General features: G+C 40.1%; 1 protein-coding gene across 5 annotated transcripts in view; it reads left to right on the top strand.

The window, feature by feature from the left end:
* Positions 1 to 2,230: 2,230 nt before the first annotated feature.
* Positions 2,231 to 17,609, top strand: part of qkia (QKI, KH domain containing, RNA binding a) — an 83,691-nt gene continuing 68,312 nt past the window's right edge. For all 5 annotated transcript variants that reach the window (XM_063006717.1, XM_063006720.1, XM_063006718.1 and 2 more), the window contains exon 1: positions 2,231 to 2,627. In XM_063006717.1, the coding sequence (XP_062862787.1) occupies positions 2,483 to 2,627 (145 nt within the window). In that variant the 5' untranslated portion in view covers positions 2,231 to 2,482. The remainder of the gene's footprint in view (positions 2,628 to 17,609) is intronic.

Genomic DNA, 17,609 nt, shown 5'->3' on the forward strand with positions numbered 1-17,609 from the left:
GGAGAACATGCAAACTCCACACAGAAAGAACTCGGACCGCTCCACTTGGGAATCAAACCCAGGACCTTCTTGCTGTGAGGCAACAGTGCTACACACTGAGCCACTGTGCCACCCTAGTGGCTAAATAAGTAAAAAATAAAAATGTCATTGTGATTCAAAGTACGTACAATTCAAAACAACTAATTAATAGATGTTGCTGCTTCAAACAGTTGAAGAAACGCAAAAGGTAGGAAGATAATTGAGAGAGCTCCAGCTTCTTCTGGAATTTTGGAATACTTTAAAAGTGAACAAATGTTGCTTAAATGTGCTGCAGAATATTACTGTAAGTAACTAAATGTTCGTCCTTGGGCCAGATTATTAATTATGTAACTTCTAAAATTTGTCACCAACATTATATAACTTTATATTAGCTTTGGCTACCCCCTCCTCCACAATTTAAAAAAAGTAAAAGTTTAAAAGTACCTAATTGTTGTTGTGAAATTAAACATTCTTTTCTCGTTTGATTTTGAACTGGCAAAACAACACTTCAGCTGCTCCTTTATAATGCTTCATAATGCATATGTATTTAATGGGCAAGAAATCTTGCAAACATGCTAATCTAGCATCAGCATTCAGCACTATGCAGAAGCACTTACTGCAAAGCATTGTGTGTGCAGAGTGTGGCTTGGCACTGTCTTACTGAAACTAGCTGGAATATCTCTGAAAAAGACACTCTCCAGATGAATGCATATGTTCCCCTAAATATGTATTAACTTAATGGTGTATTAATGGTGGTCAGCATTAATGGTCCCTTGACATGATGAGCATATTAGCCATACCACTGGCTGTTAGACTTTGTATTGGTAACATTCCAGATGATTCTTTTTTTCTCTCTGTTTCAGTGAACATTAATCCACTTTGCATACTGTTACCCATCTCAGATGAGTTTGGGTTTAGAGATGTCAGCAGAATGTGTTGTTGATATATAACTTCTGCATTGTTCCACAGAGTTTTAACTTGCATTTGTAGATGCAGCCACAAACTGTGTTTATTGACAGGTCTTTTTAAGGTACTTGCTAGCCCATAAGGTTAAATTAATTACAAAGGAATGTTAGTTTTCAAAGCAGTGTCATCTGTAAGAATAAAGGTCATGAGCATACAAACATGCCCCTTATGTCTAGATTTTTTTTTAACTTTTAATAATAATATAGACTGCAGATGGTAAAATCTTTAAATTTCTTGCAAATTGTGCATGCAACATGGCGTTCCTAAACTGTTAATTTCTGTAGTGAACACACCTTCACTGTATAAAAAAAAACATTAAAAGAGTGAGTTTGCTGAGTGTGAGGCTGTAACGGCATCCTTCACAAGACACTAAGAGCAAAGATTGTAACAGTAGCAGTAGCAACAGTACAATTTTTAGTTTGCCCCATTGCAGTTTTTGTGGTCTTTGATTTTTTTATGGCTCTGTTTATGTCGTTCCACGACACCGCTTTAATAAAAATCTATTGCAGTTGGGTTTTAAATGTGCCTTTTCTGTTATCTCACTCCAGTGGCAGTTCTGTGAGGATTACATTACACCAATCATGATCAATCACCAATCTTTGTAACATACCACTGGGTACTATGCAGTGGAAATGGTCCATAGGTATGTGTGGTGCCCTGTGACTGACTGGCACTCTTTTCGGAGTGTATTCCTGCTTTATTCCCAGTGTTTCTGTGTGGCACCAGACCTACCTTAGCCCTGAACTGAATGAAGTTCAAAGTCATAATGAATAAATGAATGTATGAATTATTAAATGAGTTGGGTGAGGAAAACAACACAACCCCCACTCCTGACACACACACACACACACACTTCCCCGTTGTAGGTAAGATGTTTGTGTCTTGTGTTTGTGACATCTGGTTCTAAATATTTCCTAAAAAGCTAAATCCACTTAAACGTCGATGCTGCTGTTTATCACATCATAAAGACCAGCAGCAAATCCTTAACAATCATCTAATAATCGCTGCTATTAAAACGTCTCTGGGGTCAAATTAACTGTACAATGTAAAATAACCTCTAATACCACTGGCTCTAATCTCAGTAGATCATTTTAGAGATAGTGTCTTTCTGATCAATGCAGCTCAATCATTGGGTATATGAGATGTATCTAAAAGCGCATTTAGCCAATCAGAGCGGAGAAGGCGGGGTTTAGCCAGTGGAGTCTCTAGCGTAGTCAGAGCTCGGTCAGATGCGAGCGTAGTGACGAGGAGGGATTCGTAGAGTAACAGAGACTGTTTTAGATGAGATAGTACAGCGCGTTACATTTGCGCCCGCAAAAACCAGCAACAACTGTTAAAACAGCATTTATTCGGACTGGTGTTTCAATTCACAGCAAGCAAAACCGTGGGGGGAAACTAGGGATTTGCTCCGCAAGTTTTTTTTTAATTATTTTTGCTTGTTTTGCTTATTTCTAAAGAAGGATTCTAGCGGTTGTGACTGTTGGTGCTCTGTGCAAAGATGATGGTCGGGGAGATTGAAGTGAAGGAGAGACCGAGGCCGAGTCCGGACTATCTGATGCAATTACTAAACGAGAAAAAGCTTATGACCAGCCTGCCGAACCTGTGCGGTATCTTTACACACCTTGAAAGACTGCTTGATGAAGGTAAATGTGTTCGAGTACAGGAATGTGTTCGTGTAACTAGTTGGTGTATTGAGAGCTAGCACGCTAAACTAGCCTTCTAGTATTAACTGTTCATTAGAACTTTCAAACGTTGGCTAGTATTGACCAGTGCATATTAAAACTTGTTTATTTAGTTATTCCCCTGACAGACTTGTTGTTCTGTACAGACTGTACAGTTTTACTGCAGTTCTACCACGGTTGTGTGAGCAAAAGTTTTTTTCACTCACGCCAGCTAGCACATTTAGCATACATAGCTCTGGCTAACGGAAAACTTTTTTGAGACTTCTTTTTAAAGTGTTTTTTCTTTTAAATTACATTTAATGACCTTTTTCTACATGTGTTGACACACATTCGTGTTTATTTGTAATTATTCGCCACGACACTGATATATAGCGCATATAGTAAATATATAGAGTATTAAATGCTGTTCTAGTTTGTTTGGAATCTTAGACACCAAGGTTAAACAGTTACAGTATGCCGTACGGTGCTTCGATCACCTTAGGGTTCTAAATAGATAAAATAATCGAATTGTCTGTGAGTAGATACATAGGAAGTGTGTGTGAGTAATACAAATGAACAGTCGGGCTAGAATTCTTAGATAAAACCAAGAGAAAGGATTAACCGGAGCTGTATACATGGTACAAATGTTCCGTGCAGCGCGCCAGGCAGTTGATATTGAGCTTTATTTTAGATGTGACTGATCACATTTAATCAATTCCCTTTTAAAATACATTGAGTGAAATCCAGCAGCAGCGTATTTAAACTGACGTGTCGCAAATAACTCGTTAAACTAAATACAAATCTCTTCGTTTTTACCAAGATTATAGTGTTTCAGAGTTTGGGGGATTGTGCCGAGAAGACGGTTCGCCCTTATGTTGGATTACCATGAAAATATCTAAAATAAAACTAAACTGTAAAAATCATATACTCATAAAACTGTAGCTAATTATAATAGCCGACGCTTGTTAACTGCAAGTGTCGTTATTCTGTACTCGTTAACCGATTCTCCAGCAAGTACATTAAACACGCAACAGTTGGGAGATTTTGAACGCTGTGGTGAAGTTTTGGTTACATGGTAATGGCTCCAAGTCTAAATAAGGTCCAATGTCTGCTGCTTTTTATTAAACATGAATAGTTCTCTGAATGCGTGACCCTTTCATGACTAAATTCCTCGGTACTAGCCCTGTTTGGGTGGAGGAAAACAAGCCAAAAGAAATGAAACTTGCAGTTGCATGTGTTTATTTACATGAAGATTACAAGTTCGATAGTCTGGAATACCCTGACTGTGCGTAATATTAGCCGTTTATGCTTAATGTTTCAGAACAAGCTTTATTTTCACGTTATGTACAAATAAGGCATGTGGACAAAATTTAAGTTGTTTTGGACGCTCTGTGTGTGTGTGTGTGTGTGTGTGTGTGTGTGTGTGTGTGTGTTGAGGCATGTATACTGAGGCAACATTGCTTCTTATTAAGCCCAACTTGACTGAGTTGCTTGTGTAGGGAACTGAAGTCTACATCAGACAAATTTATAGGCATAAAGTCACAGTCTGCATAAAATCTATTCTGGGCCCTGGTCTGGAACGTAGTCTGCTTTTTGGTGACTTCTCAGTTAGATGTTTGAGGTTAAAGGCATGCCAATGCACTTTGATTTCATGCAATGTACTTTGGGATTTAGACCCCTAAAGTATTTCTGGAAATGTATACTATAGCATCAGAAATTATTTCTAAAAATGTTATCCTATAAAAGTTGAGTACTGAACGATGCACTGTTGTGTTGTGTTAACATTGCACAAGTGTTGCGAAATCAAAAACCGGTTTTCTTAGTGGATTGGCAACATTCATGGAATGTCATTACTCTGTCCTAAAAGCAGTCATAGTAGACACTTTGGTTAATTTGATAGTTTTTGCTTTGGTGTATAATTCTTTCATTCTTAATACCACGTTGTTCATGTTAATGTTAAAAATAAAGGTGAAATTTACAAGTAAATCTCTCATCTTTGAACTTTTTAACACCAAACACTGATTTTCTATTTCTTCCTGTCTGTGTGTGATTTTTCACACCTCTATTTACTTGCACTCTAGTTTGTGGAGCGAAACTGGTCTTCAGTTTGCAATCCATTTGAAGTTACAGACTTTTTTCTTTACCAGGGATTCACAGTGACAGCTTTGTGTGCTGCACTTTTTAATTTGCATACTGATCTGCCTGTGCAAATAAAGCTCGTCATGTACTGTAATGGTTTTACTGTCAATCTTTGGGACCTCATGCTTTACAAGTTTTTGTTAAACTAGTAATTTCCATGCCCTTCATGAGCTGAATTAGCTTTGTTTGATCAGGGATAATAGAACAAACAAGTGACTGGAATTGCAAACCAGTGGTGGATCAGTTGGAGTGAAGCTGCCATGGTTTGAAAAGAAAACAAAATCACAGTGTCTGTGTATTCACTTTTAACAGAGAGGGAAAGAAGGCGGATGACTGCCCTGGTGTATGAGCAATTATTGTCTCCCCTGTAATTTAGCTATGATTCAGCTGCTGTCTGGAGTTTTTCAAGTGGCCATTTGCTCACTGTGAGCCAGCAGCTGCAAGTGCCTGGTGTTTGGCTAGTGTTAACTCGAGTATCTTTACCATGTACCAGTGTTAGAATTGTCAGTTTTTTAGAACAGATTAAAAATAAGCAGGCAAGATTGGTGATAATATACTGTGTTAAGTGACCATTTCAAAATGCAGGACTGCATCACATACAAATAATGTAACTAGACTTAATCGTGGAGATGCTTGATCTTGGAATACCGAATTCCGTTCAGTAAACGCGCATTCACATTAGAAGCCGCACAATAGCTTTTGCGCTGGCTGTATTGTTATTTCTTATGGAGTGTGGCGGTGCACAAAGCTTAACGTGACATTGTATGAAAATGAGTGAGGAACTTCATTAGTGGAGAGAACTTATGAGCAGTAATATTTAAGAAAGGTTTAGTGTTTGTTGTTCTTTTAATACATTAAGTCACGGTAAACTTGTTTAACGCTAAGTGTTTTAGGTTGTCTTGAATGACTGATTTTTACAATTTCTCAAAACCCCGAGCTATAACACAAGTTTAAAAGTGAAACAGGAGGAAAATCCAGCTAGACGCAGACATATGTGGAGTGAATTTGACAGTTATTTCACAGAAATACAGATTTGTCTCATATGCACACTTTGATGACGTCTTACTGCACTGCTCAAGCCGAGCACTGAACAAAGCGGCTGTTCATTGTTAATTTAAAATTAATTAAATACACAAAGGGCACAAATTTTTCGACGAAGGGCGTTGAGTTTAAAATTTTTTGAGTTTAGTTACTAAGTACCACTGTTTCCCTGCCTTTTTTACTTTTGGAACTTATGGTGTTAATAATGCCATGGCCCCATTCAGTTGTACTAGCTATTTTGACAGCTGCATGCATGTGCATGCATGTGGCACAAGCACCGGCAGACCCACATGCCGCTCATACTTTCAACCTAAACACACACATATATGAACTATACATGTATTAGAGTGTGTGCAGCTGTTGTCATGGTAAAGGAAAGTTGAAACCTCTTACATTACCTCAGTCTGACCAATGTCCAAGGCAGCTGCTCTATGCACTGCTTTTAGCTGTGTCTCAATGTGTGTTGTTTGCATCCAGTGTTAAGGGCATAGATCGATCCACAGAGGGCACACATAGTTTGTTTGCAGATACTGCTAGCCAATGTGTTGTTTTGTTAGAGACCGCTCAGTGTATGGAGAGACCTGAAGTCTGGAAATATCCTCATTCATGTGAAAACCAGCCTGACTTAGTGGTTGTAAAATGTTTAGCTGTGATGTGTGTGTGTTGTTTAGCAGAGCAAGTGCTGCGCTGTGCTCTGGAGGTTTCAGTGGGCGCCTTAGGCTCAGTTAGCACGCAGTGGCCTGCTTTATAATCCTCCCCTCACCTTCCTAAAAACCTCCCCAGATGCCACTTACATGGCGGAATTTAATTAACTAGTACCGCTGGAGGAGCTACAAAATGGACGTGTGGATAGCTTTCTCACCCTCCACCCCCATCTCTCTCTCGGCTGGTGATAATAAATTGGATGGCAGGAAGCGGCTGACAGGGTTAGCCTGGGGACATGAAGTAGATCGTCCGTCTTTCTCTCCATCCCTCTGCAGTGGTGGTGGTTTAGAACGTGTGCATTCTGTCAGATGGTGGCAAGGTGTGTGAGAGCTTTTTGGCCCTCGTGTAACACTGATAAAGCTGTCTGCTCTGATATTAGGGTTTTTTGTCCCATAAACGCTGGGACGTCTTATCTTCTCTGGACTTGTCCTGTTCATTCAAACATGCACACATTCTGCCTTCCCCTCCTGTGTAACCAATTTTGTTTGGATGCCTGTTCAAGTACAATTTCAGTTTTTTAACTTTAATTTAGTTGACCCATTGTGTGTGTGTAAGCGATTTTTTTTTTTTATGCACTCTTCACGGCCTGTAACTACTTACATACATGCTTACTTCTGATGCTGCTGCAACATTTATCTACATACAGTACATACTCTCAGCTCAAACGAGAATGTCAGACCCGGCAGTATAAATATCCCAGCCCAGCTGTCATCAGCTATGTTTATTTGACTTTTAGATTTAGCACCAAGTTTATAAGAGACTTGAACATATGTGTGACTGCTGCATATGTTTAGTAGCTTTTTGTAGTTCACTGGCTGAGAGCATTTCAGTTTTAGAGTATTAAGAAATGTGTTTACTTTACAGTTATAAGCATTAAATAGTGGGAAATGTTGATGACTTTCTGTATGTGTTTGTGAAATGTTCCCCCCAAGATCCCTAGCCCTTAGTTTTTTCAGTCCCTAGCCATCATCCATTTTCCTTGGTCAGGGTTGTGGTGGAATCAGTTCTACCATGAAACACTGATCTTAAGGCAGGAATACCTTCAACTGGTTCTTTTTCGTATATACTTTGGTGGAATATATATATATATATATATATATATATATATATATATATAAAACACTTGTGCATTCAAAGCAATCAGTATCTTAAATGTTGAATATTTTTTCATAATTTCATACAGAAAAATGATCTCCTTGTGTGTAATGCATCTTAGTGAATTACACAATGTTTTTATATTTACTTATTAAACAGCTTTTTTGTGGATTTTAATGCAAGAGTTTGTAATTCATTATTTAAATCATGTAAATCAGGGGTCCTCAAACTTTTTAACTTAAGGGCCGGATTACTGTTCTTCAGTGTTTCGGGGGGCCGGACCGCAGATGAAATAGTAAACACACCCCAAAAAAAGCTATTTACTATGTATACTGGATGTATTGTCTGCTGTGTATAACTGTAGTATAATTTTACTTCATAATGATAATGCAGACATTTTATTTATTTTAATCATTTCCATTATCCCAACTCATACAGTGTTTCCCCAAAAATCAGTGTGAACTGTGAGTCTGCTTTTGCCTGACGAGACAGTAAGCATCAGGTTCCATATTTGTTACTGCCAGTCAAAATAGGTAATAAGTGTTGATGAGTGAGTCTGAATCTGGTTGGAGATTTAAGGTGTTTAAACTTCGATAAAGTCTGCTCACAGGTACAGTGGTACCTCGGTATACGACCTTAATCCGTTCCAGATCCTTGGATTCATACCAAACAGGACGTATACCAAAGAAATAAAGGGAAAATGATTAATTCGTTCCCATAAAAAAAAAAATCCTATTGTTATTGACATATTATACGTTGATGGGGTTGTGTAAAATAATTTATAAAACGGATAGTTCCGGTCCTAAAATCTGATTGGCTGAGCCGCGTTCGAAGCCGTTGTAAAATCCTCGATATACGCACACCTGTGACCACCTCACATCATTCCATATTAATACGCCACTGAAAAGAACAAGTACAAACTTGGTTGAACACTATTTGAAGTCGTGTACTATACATAAAAATGTCCAGATTAATATAAACAGTAATCCTAATCATTAAGCGGGTGTTTCGTACAAGAAATCGTGTCAGTTTGCGAATGTTATGTTCGCTTTCATGTTGCCTAGCAACACGGCACACCGTTAACGGGACCACAGTACCTGTAGTACAGTACCTGAACAGAGAGTTATAGCACGTTATAGCTACTGTATAAAGTTATAGCGCGGGTTGTTTACTGAATGGTAGCAACTGGCGTAATGACGCTTGTGGCTTTGTCTCGTGAGAGGTAAACAAGAGTAGCGCGCGGTGTCGTGACTCATTTTGACCCGTACAAGTTCTAGCACGCGAGTCGTATTCCAAACAAAGGTCGTATACCAAGCAACATTCCTCGCGTCCAAACAGGACAATAATTCCTGAATCTGCATGTAGTTAAGAGCATTAGTTTTAATAAAATTAACACAGGACACAACGATTTTCATAATGCAATTCCATTTAACCGCTGTGCAACACAGTGCAGTGGCTGCGGCAGTCAGTCATCTCTCTATTGATACGCACAATCACTCCTCTCGCAGAACCCACCATGCTTGGAGCGCCACCCATTGGATCGCTGCCGTATAATCTACGGAGACTCCAGGTGGCCAATTTTTGTTTCCTCTGTTATTTTTTTCCGCTATAATACTGTGAGTTTAAAGATGAACAGGGGCCAGACATCATGTATTGCTGCTGTGGTTAAAGGGGCCGGTCAAATGAAAGCATCGGGCCGTATACGGCCCGCGGGCCGTAGTTTGATGACCCCTGATGTAAATGTTTAAATATTTCAACTTTTTTGATTAGAAACTCCAAATGCGGCTGTACACAGAGCTGTTTATTTTTATTTTTATGCTATTTGCAGGACTTAAGCAATTGTTTTTATAAATAAACCTGATTGTTGTAGATGCAAAATGCTGAGAATTTGATAAAACTCTTGGTGGTTAATGCACTTGCTTATTTCATCCTGTTACTTAGATCCTTGTTAATGCACATCACTGACTTTTTAAATACACGGTGAACCCTCTCTTGGTGGATGCAATAATAGGGCTCCAACATATGTAATATTTTAATTATATATTTTACAGCTGAGACCTAAGTCTATAGATATATCCACTTCAAATTAATGTAGTATTTAAAAGAAATAAGATACCAAAAAGTTCTGTCCTTTAACTCAAGAAACAGTGATTTATTGTTTGTATTCGTAAAGTCATTACCTAAGTCTTCACTGAGGATTACATTCAATTGAAGTTCAATTTGTAAACCATTGTCCAAATTGGCTAGATAAGAAAGTGCATGACTAGTGTTTCTGCTGTGATTGTGGTTTTATAAAAGAAATACAATGCCACAGTGACGATGCTGAGAGAATAGAAAATCAGCGTGCTTAGTTCAGAGACGGATGTGTTAGTGTGACTGTGCTGGCCTGATTTGACTGATTATGTGCATTGAAAGGATGATGAGTGGGCAGATGGAGGACAGAGGGACAGGAAAGATGGAGCGATAGAACAGTGGGTGAAGGGGGTGCTGATGAAGCGATAGAGAGGTGGGGGGGGGTGATTAAACGATAGTGAGAAAGAGTGTTTACTGAATGAAGTCACTCTACAGGAATGACAAGATGGTCATTGCCTGCATGCCTTTGCATAATTGAGGCTTTTGTTCTAGCTTCCCCTGCTCTCTGCAATTATGAAATTGCTAGCATAGTAAGACATGGTGGTAGTTGCTTCACACTGTTTCCAGCATAGTAAAGTGTACATTTTGTGTGGTTTTTCCCACATCTCTTGGCTATGGCCCATGGTAAAACAGGCTGTAAGCATCATAAACAGATTAAAGCAGGACTACTGAACAGCTTGATAAGATAAGCTTTTTTAAAATACCGTTTAGCAGGTGAGGCTTGACCTGCAACACTCCACACATTGTTGGCACATTCTTTCTGTTTTATTGACTGCTTTATCTTTATGTAGGTTGGTTTTCCAAGAGATATTTAAGTAAACAAAACCATGTTTTATTACTTAATCACTTATGTTTTTATTACTTAATACTATGAGCATTTTTGTCATATGGGCATATGTAAATGAAAAAAGCTGTTAGGATGCTCATCCCTACTGTAATTAAAAAAAATATATATACTATTCCTTTGCGCTCTCAGCCCTCCTCGCATTCTTTCTCTGCCTGCTTCTTTCTCTCTTAATCACCGTGTCTGTCTGTATACAGTGCTTTAGTGTTTCTGAAGAGGAAGTTAAACTGTCTGTCAGTCTCAATTCAGCTTTTGCTCCTGACCACACAGATATGTGCCTCTTTCTGTCTCTCCTTCTTTCGATTCCTCTTGGGGTTTCTGCACTGAACATCTATACCATTTTTTTTTTTTTTTTTTTTTTTTTTTTTTTTTTTTTTTTTTTTTTTTTTTTTTTATAAACCACTCTGACGTTAAAGGCCTGTAACAGTTACTGTCTTTTTGCTTTAACCAGTGCAACTCATTTTCTCTCTTTCTCTCCTAAGATACACACAAGGGTCCCACTTCTCACCCTCTGTCCATTGCTTTTTCTCCTTCTGTCTGGCCAAATGTCATGATGCTAGTAGATATAAGGGCTATCAACATACATTCAGAATTAAATAGGTTGTAAATCTCAGTGGAAAATGTGTACATTTTAATTTTTAATAGCTGTAGCCTGTACACAACCATCATCAACCCCAAACCCCTACTGATAAGATGGTAACACCTTAAACACTTCTAGTTTTAAAGACTTTACTAACAAACACTGAGCAAAACTTGTTTACTACAAGCATTAACTAAACCTGCTAATCATGTTAAATAAAAATACTATCTGTACATTAAAGCTTTTTCTGACAACAGTAATGCAGTTAATGTAAAAGTTATAAATATAGTTAATGTAGAAGTTATTTTTATGTAGCAAATTAACTTTACAAACAGAAGCTGTTTTGTGTCAGTTTGGAGTGTTGGAATGTGACTGCCTGTTAAACTCTTTGACTTGCCTGCTTATATATATATATACATATATACATATATATACATACGTATACAGTGTATCACAAAAGTGAGTACACCCCTCACATTTCTGCAGATATTTAAGTATATCTTTTCATGGGACAACGCTGACAAAATGACACTTTGACACAATGAAAAGTAGTCTGTGTGCAGCTTATATAACAGTGTAAATTTATTCTTCCCTCAAAATAACTCAATATACAGCCATTAATGTCTAAACCACTGGCAACAAAAGTGAGTACACCCCTTAGTGAAAGTTCCTGAAGTGTCAATATTTTGTGTGGCCACCATTATTTCCCAGAACTGCCTTAACTCTCCTGGGCATGGAGTTTACCAGAGCTTCACAGGTTGCCACTGGAATGCTTTTCCACTCCTCCATGACGACATTATGGAGCTGGCGGATATTCGAGACTTTGCGCTCCTCCACCTTCCGCTTGAGGATGCCCCAAAGATGTTCTATTGGGTTTAGGTCTGGAGACATGCTTGGCCAGTCCATCGCCTTTACCCTCAGCCTCTTCAATAAAGCAGTGGTCGTCTTAGAGGTGTGTTTGGGGTCATTATCATGCTTGAACACTGCCCTGCGACCCAGTTTCCGGAGGGAGGGGATCATGCTCTGCTTCAGTATTTCACAGTACATATTGGAGTTCATGTGTCCCTCAATGAAATGTAACTCCCCAACACCTGCTGCACTCATGCAGCCCCAGACCATGGCATTCCCACCACCATGCTTGACTGTAGGCATGACACACTTATCTTTGTACTCCTCACCTGATTGCCGCCACACATGCTTGAGACCATCTGAACCAAACAAATTAATCTTGGTCTCATCAGACCATAGGACATGGATCCAGTTATCCATGTCCTTTGTTGACATGTCTTCAGCAAACTGTTTGCGGGCTTTCTTGTGTAGAGACTTCAGAAGAGGCTTCCTTCTGGGGTGACAGCCATGCAGACCAATTTGATGTAGTGTGCGGCGTATGGTCTGAGCACTGACAGGCTGACCCCCCACCTTTTCAATCTCTGCAGCAATGCTGACAGCACTCCTGTGCCTATCTTTCAAAGACAGCAGTTGGATGTGACGCTGAGCACGTGCACTCAGCTTCTTTGGACGACCAACGCGAGGTCTGTTCTGAGTGGACCCTGCTCTTTTAAAACGCTGGATGATCTTGGCCACTGTGCTGCAGCTCAGTTTCAGGGTGTTGGCAATCTTCTTGTAGCCTTGGCCATCTTCATGTAGCGCAACAATTTCGTCTTTTAAGATCCTCAGAGAGTTCTTTGCCATGAGGTGCCATGAACTTTCAGTGACCAGTATGAGAGAGTGTGAGAGCTGTACTACTAAATTGAACACACCTGCTCCCTATGCACACCTGAGACCTAGTAACACTAACAAATCACATGACATTTTGGAGGGAAAATGACAAGCAGTGCTCAATTTGGACATTTAGGGGTGTAGTCTCTTAGGGGTGTACTCACTTTTGTTGCCGGTGGTTTAGACATTAATGGCTGTATATTGAGTTACACTGTGTATCACAAAAGTGAGTACACCCCTCACATTTCTGCAGATATTTAAGTATATCTTTTCATGGGACAACACTGACAAAATGACACTTTGACACAATGAAAAGTAGTCTGTGTGCAGCTTATATAACAGTGTAAATTTATTCTTCCCTCAAAATAACTCAATATACATCCATTAATGTCTAAACCACCGGCAACAAAAGTGAGTACACCCCTAAGAGACTAAACCCCTAAATGTCCAAATTGAGCACTGCTTGTCATTTTCCCTCCAAAATGTCATGTGACTCGTTAGTGTTACTAGGTCTCAGGTGTGCATAGGGAGCAGGTGTGTTCAATTTAGTAGTACAGCTCTCACACTCTCTCATACTGGTCACTGAAAGTTCCAACATGGCACCTCATGGCAAAGAACTCTCTGAGGATCTTAAAAGACGAATTGTTGCGCTACATGAAGATGGCCAAGGCTACAAGAAGATTGCCAACACCCTGAAACTGAGCTGCAGCACAGTGGCCAAGATCATCCAGCGTTTGAAAAGAGCAGGGTCCACTCAGAACAGACCTCGCGTTGGTCGTCCAAAGAAGCTGAGTGCACGTGCTCAGCGTCACATCCAACTGCTGTCTTTGAAAGATAGGCGCAGGAGTGCTGTCAGCATTGCTGCAGAGATTGAAAAGGTGGGGGGTCAGCCTGTCAGTGCTCAGACCATACGCCGCACACTACATCAAATTGGTCTGCATGGCTTTCACCCCAGAAGGAAGCCTCTTCTGAAGTCTCTACACAAGAAAGCCCGCAAACAGTTTGCTGAAGACATGTCAACAAAGGACATGGATTACTGGAACCATGTCCTATGGTCTGATGAGACCAAGATTAATTTGTTTGGTTCAGATGGTCTCAAGCATGTGTGGCGGCAATCAGGTGAGGAGTACAAAGATAAGTGTGTCATGCCTACAGTCAAGCATGGTGGTGGGAATGCCATGGTCTGGGGCTGCATGAGTGCAGCAGGTGTTGGGGAGTTACATTTCATTGAGGGACACATGAACTCCAATATGTACTGTGAAATACTGAAGCAGAGCATGATCCCCTCCCTCCGGAAACTGGGTCGCAGGGCAGTGTTCCAGCATGATAATGACCCCAAACACACCTCTAAGACGACCACTGCTTTATTGAAGAGGCTGAGGGTAAAGGTGATGGACTGGCCAAGCATGTCTCCAGACCTAAACCCAATAGAACATCTTTGGGGCATCCTGAAGCGGAAGGTGGAGGAGCGCAAAGTCTCGAATATCCGCCAGCTCCGTGATGTCGTCATGGAAGAGTGGAAAAGCATTCCAGTGGCAACCTGTGAAGCTCTGGTAAACTCCATGCCCAGGAGAGTTAAGGCAGTTCTGGGAAATAATGGTGGCCACACAAAATATTGACACTTCAGGAACTTTCACTAAGGGGTGTACTCACTTTTGTTGCCGGTGGTTTAGACATTAATGGCTGTATATTGAGTTATTTTGAGGGAAGAATAAATTTACACTGTTATATAAGCTGCACACAGACTACTTTTCATTGTGTCAAAGTGTCATTTTGTCAGTGTTGTCCCATGAAAAGATATACTTAAATATCTGCAGAAATGTGAGGGGTGTACTCACTTTTGTGATACACTGTATATATACAGGGTGGGGCATTTCTATGGATACACCTAAATAAAATGGGAATGGTTGGTGATATTAACTTCCTGTTTGTGGCACATTAGTATATGGGAGGGGGGAAACTTTTCAAGATGGGTGGTGACCATGGTGGCCATTTTGAAGTCGGCCATTTTGGATCCAACTTTAGTTTTTTCAATGGGAAGAGGGTCATGTGACACATCAAACTTATTGAGAATTTCACAAGAAAAACAATGGTGTGCTTGGTTTTAACGTAACTTTATTCTTTCATGAGTTATTTACAAGTTTCTGACCACTTATAAAATGTGTTCAAAGTGCTGCCCATTGTGTTGGATTGTCAATGCAACCCTCTTCTCCCACTCTTCACACACTGATAGCAACACCGCAGAAGAAATGCTAGCACAGGCTTCCAGTATCCGTAGTTTCAGGTGCTGCACATCTCGTATCTTCACAGCATAGACAATTGCCTTCAGATGACCCCAAAGATAAAAGTCTAAGGGGGTGAGATCGGGAGACCTTGGGGGCCATTCAACTGGCCCACGACGACCAATCCACTTTCCAGGAAACTGTTCATCTAGGAATGCTCGGACCTGACACCCATAATGTGATGGTGCACCATCTTGCTGGAAAAACTCAGGGAACGTGCCAGCTTCGGTGCATAAAGAGGGAAACACATCATCATGTAACAATTTCAAATATCCAGTGGCCTTGAGGTTTCCATTGATAAAGAATGGCCCCACTATCTTTGTACCCCATATACCACACCATACCATAAATTTTTGTGTTCCAATAGTCTTGAAGGGATCTATCCAATGTGGGTTAGTGTCAGACCAATAGCGGTGGTTTTGTTTGTTAACTTCACCATTCACATAAAAGTTTGCCTCATCACTGAACAAAATGTTCTGTGTAAACTGAGGGTCCTGTTTCAATTTTTGTTTTGCCCATTCTGCAAATTCAGTGCGCCGATCTGGGTCATCCTCGTTGAGATGCTGCAGCAGCTGGAGTTTGTAAGGGTGCCATTTGTGAGTAGCTAATATCCGCCGAAGGGATGTTCGACTGATGCCACTCTCCAGTGACATGCGGCGAGTGCTACGCTGTGGGCTCTTGCTGAATGAAGCTAGGACAGCCACTGATGTTTCTTCATTAGTGACAGTTTTCATGCGTCCACATTTTGGCAAATCCAACACTGAACCAGTTTCACGAAACTTGGCAAGCAGTTTGCTAACTGTAGCATGGGAGATGGGTGGTCTCGTAGGGTGTCTTGCATTGAAATCTGCTGCAATGACCTGGGTACTGCGTTCACCAGACATCAACACAATTTCTATCCGCTCCTCACGTGTTAACCTCTGCGACATGTCAATGGCTGTAAACAAAGAGAAGCTTGTAAATAACTCATGAAAGAATAAAGTTACGTTAAAACCAAGCACACCATTGTTTTTCTTGTGAAATTCTCAATAAGTTTGATGTCACATGACCCTCTTCCCATTGAAAAAACTAAAGTTGGATCCAAAATGGCCGACTTCAAAATGGCCACCATGGTCACCACCCATCTTGAAAAGTTTCCCCCCTCCCATATACTAATGTGTCACAAACAGGAAATTAATATCACCAACCATTCCCATTTTATTTAGGTGTATCCATATAAATGGCCCACTCTGTATATACATACAGTACCAGTCAAATGTTTGGACACGCCTTCTTATTAAGTGCTTTTTCTTGATTTTTTTATTTTTCTACATTGTAGATTAACACTGAAGACATCCAAACTATGAAGGAACACATGGAATTATGTAGTAAACAAAAAAGTGTTAAACAAACCAGAATAACTTTTATATTTTAGATTCTTCAAAGTAGCCACATTTTGCTTTAATGATAGCTTTGAACTCTTTTGCCATTCTTTCAATCAGCTTAATGAGGTAGTTACCTGAAATGGTTTTGAATTAACAATTGTGCCTTGTCGAGTTAGTTTCTTGCCTTCTTAATGTGTTTGAGGCCATCAGTTGTATTGTGCAGAGGTAGAGTTAGTGCAAAGGTCTATACAGTGACTAGCCCTATTTGACTACTGTTCTAATCCATATTATGGCAAGAATCACTAAACTAAGTAAAGAGAAACGACAATCCATCATTACATTAAGACATGAAGGTCAGTCAATCCGGAAAATTTCATGAACTTTGAACGTATCATCAAGTGCAGTCGCAAAGACCATCAGATGCTATGATGAAACTGGCTCTCATGAGGACCGCCCCAGGAGAGGAAGACCAAGAGTTACCTCTGCTGCAGAGGATAAGTTCATTAGAGTTACCTGCCTCAGAAACTGTAAATTATCAGCACCCCAGATAAATAGCCCACATAAATGCTTCACAGAGTTCAAGTAGCAAACACATCTCAACATCAACTATTCAGAGGAGACTGCATGAATCAGGCCTTCATGGTCAAATTGCTGCAAAGAAGCCACTCCTGAGGAAGAACAATAATAAGAAGAGAATTACTTGGGCAAAGAAACACAGGGACTGGACATTAGACTGTCCTTAAATCTGTCCTTTGGTCTGATGAGTCAAAATTTTAGATTTTTGGTTTCACCCGCCATGTCTATGTAAGGCACACTTAACCAGCATGGCTACTACAGCATTCTGCAGCGACATGCCATCCCATCTGGTTTGCTCTTAGTGGGACCATCATTTGTTTTTAACAGGACAATGACCCCAAACACACCCCCAGGCTACGTAAGGGCTATCTGACCAAAAAAGAGAGTGATGAAGTTCTGCGTCTGATGACCTGGCCTCCAAAATTACCTAACCCAAACCCAATTGAGATGGTTTGGGATGAGTTGGACCGCAGAGTGAAAACAAAG

Source organism: Trichomycterus rosablanca, chromosome 13 (genome assembly GCF_030014385.1).
Source record: "Trichomycterus rosablanca isolate fTriRos1 chromosome 13, fTriRos1.hap1, whole genome shotgun sequence".
Taxonomy (NCBI): domain Eukaryota; kingdom Metazoa; phylum Chordata; class Actinopteri; order Siluriformes; family Trichomycteridae; genus Trichomycterus; species Trichomycterus rosablanca.